Source organism: Arachis ipaensis, chromosome B02, assembly GCF_000816755.2.
Source record: "Arachis ipaensis cultivar K30076 chromosome B02, Araip1.1, whole genome shotgun sequence".
NCBI classification, from domain to species: Eukaryota; Viridiplantae; Streptophyta; class Magnoliopsida; order Fabales; family Fabaceae; genus Arachis; species Arachis ipaensis.
Window position 1 is genome coordinate 102,462,779 of NC_029786.2, and position 1,991 is coordinate 102,464,769.

At 37.0% G+C, this 1,991-nt stretch overlaps 1 protein-coding gene across 1 annotated transcript; it reads left to right on the plus strand.

Moving 5' to 3' along the window:
- LOC107627907 (basic 7S globulin) lies at positions 155–1,534 on the plus strand. The gene has a single exon (XM_016330717.1). The coding sequence runs from the start codon at positions 155–157 to the stop codon at positions 1,532–1,534; it is 1,380 nt and encodes a 459-aa protein (XP_016186203.1).

The following is a 1,991-nucleotide window of genomic DNA, read 5'->3' on the forward strand; positions in this document are numbered from 1 at the left end:
CGTGAAAGCGTGTTTTTCCATAATGCATGGTTTTGTTCCCAAGTAGGCAGAAACTATAGTATATATATATATAAGTTATAGTAACAAAAATGAGTATCATCTATTTCACTCAATTTTTCTTTTTTGGGTTATTCCACCACACTACCTTCCCAAAATGTGTTCTCTACATTCTCTATTGAGGTTCAGCTACTTCCTCATATTCTTCACACTCCTTTCTTCCAATCCAACCTTGCAAACAACTCTAATCTCCCCAGTTTCAAAGGACAAACACACAAACCTCTTCACTCTCTCTGTGTACCTCAAAACCCCACTTCGCCCTACAAAGCTCTTCCTTGACCTCTCCTTCCTATTTCCATGGACAGTTTGCAATGCCTCCACCTACAACTCCTCCTCCTACCGCTACATCGATTGCGGCACCGATTTCTGCGAAACCCTTGGCTTCGGCGGCCACGCATGCGGTAATTGCATCGATACAAGCTTGCCGGATAAAAACTGCATACCAGTAGACAACCACATGGTATGCGGTTCTTTTCCGGAAAACCCAGTAACAAGAGACTCGTACGCAAATGATGTATTAATTGACACGCTGGCACTTCCTAAAGCTGACGTGTCAACTCAAACTCAACTCTTTTCTCTCTCTAACTATACCTTCTCTTGCGCTCCCTCGAGTATAGTCAAAGGTTTACCAAAAGGTGTTACCGGCTTAGCATCATTAGGCCGGTCCAAACTCTCGATTCAGGCCCAAATAACTGCGGCTTTTTCTACACCAAATTCTCTCGCGATTTGCTTTCCCGGTTCATCCAAAAATACCGGGGTTGCTTTTTTTGGATCGCGTGGGCCATACTATGCATTTTCTCATTCCCAAAAAATTGATATCGCAAAATTCCTTCTTTACACTCCCCTCATTGAGAATCCGGTCAGTTTAGGAGATACGGAAATTAACTACGAAACCCCATCTAATCAGTATTTCATTGGTTTGACTTCAATCAGAGTCAACGGAAAGCAAGTCCCGATCAATAGCTCTCTACTAACTATCAACAAAGAAAACGGTTTTGGTGGAACCAAGATTAGTAGTGATGTTCCATATGGTGTTCTAGAATCTTCCATTTACAAGGCCTTCACGAAGTTGTTTGTAAAGGAAGCAAGCTCTTCTAGATTTAACCTCACAACAATATCTACTATTGTAAAGCCGTTTAGTGTATGCTACTCTGCGGAAAGGGTCATGGTAGCAAACGGTGGTCCTCTGGTGCCTACCGTTGATCTTGTATTGCATAGGGATGATGTGGTTTGGAAGATTGGTGGGTCAAATTCAATGGTGAGAGTTACGGATAAGAAGAAAAAATTGGATGTGTGGTGTTTGGGTTTTGTGGATGGTGGAGTGAATAATAAAACTTCGATTGTGATTGGAGGGAAGCAACTTGAAGAGAATTTTGTGCAGTTTGATCTTGAGTCTAATAGATTTGGATTTAGCTCTTCACTTGCGTCTCGTTCTCTTTCATGTGCTGACTTTAAGGTCGTTGACTTTGCCAATTAGTAATGTGTTACTATGTAATTTTTTTTTCCAAAGCAATATTCTAATGTTGTCGTGGTTTTGTTTTTGTTTAGAAAGAAGAGATGTGTTATTTCGTTCACTCCTTTGGCTATGAGCAACTTGAGACCTTTGAAAATGTGTAAAGTCAATTATTAATTCTCCCACTGTATCTTTTTGGACTAGTAGTTTTAATCATCAATCTATTTTTTTAAGTCTATACAATCTAATAACATGTTTTACTTCATACTTCTAATATTATTGATTAAATGATTAATTATTGATCAAAAACAGTAAATTTTACTGACTTTTTCTAAGATTTTTCTTCACATTATTTAAAATGTGATATTAATTAAAATTAAGATAATATTTTTAAATTTGATTATATTTTTAATTTTAGAAATAAAAAATATTATCAAATAATAATTAAAAAATATTATCTTAATTTTAACTACATTAAATT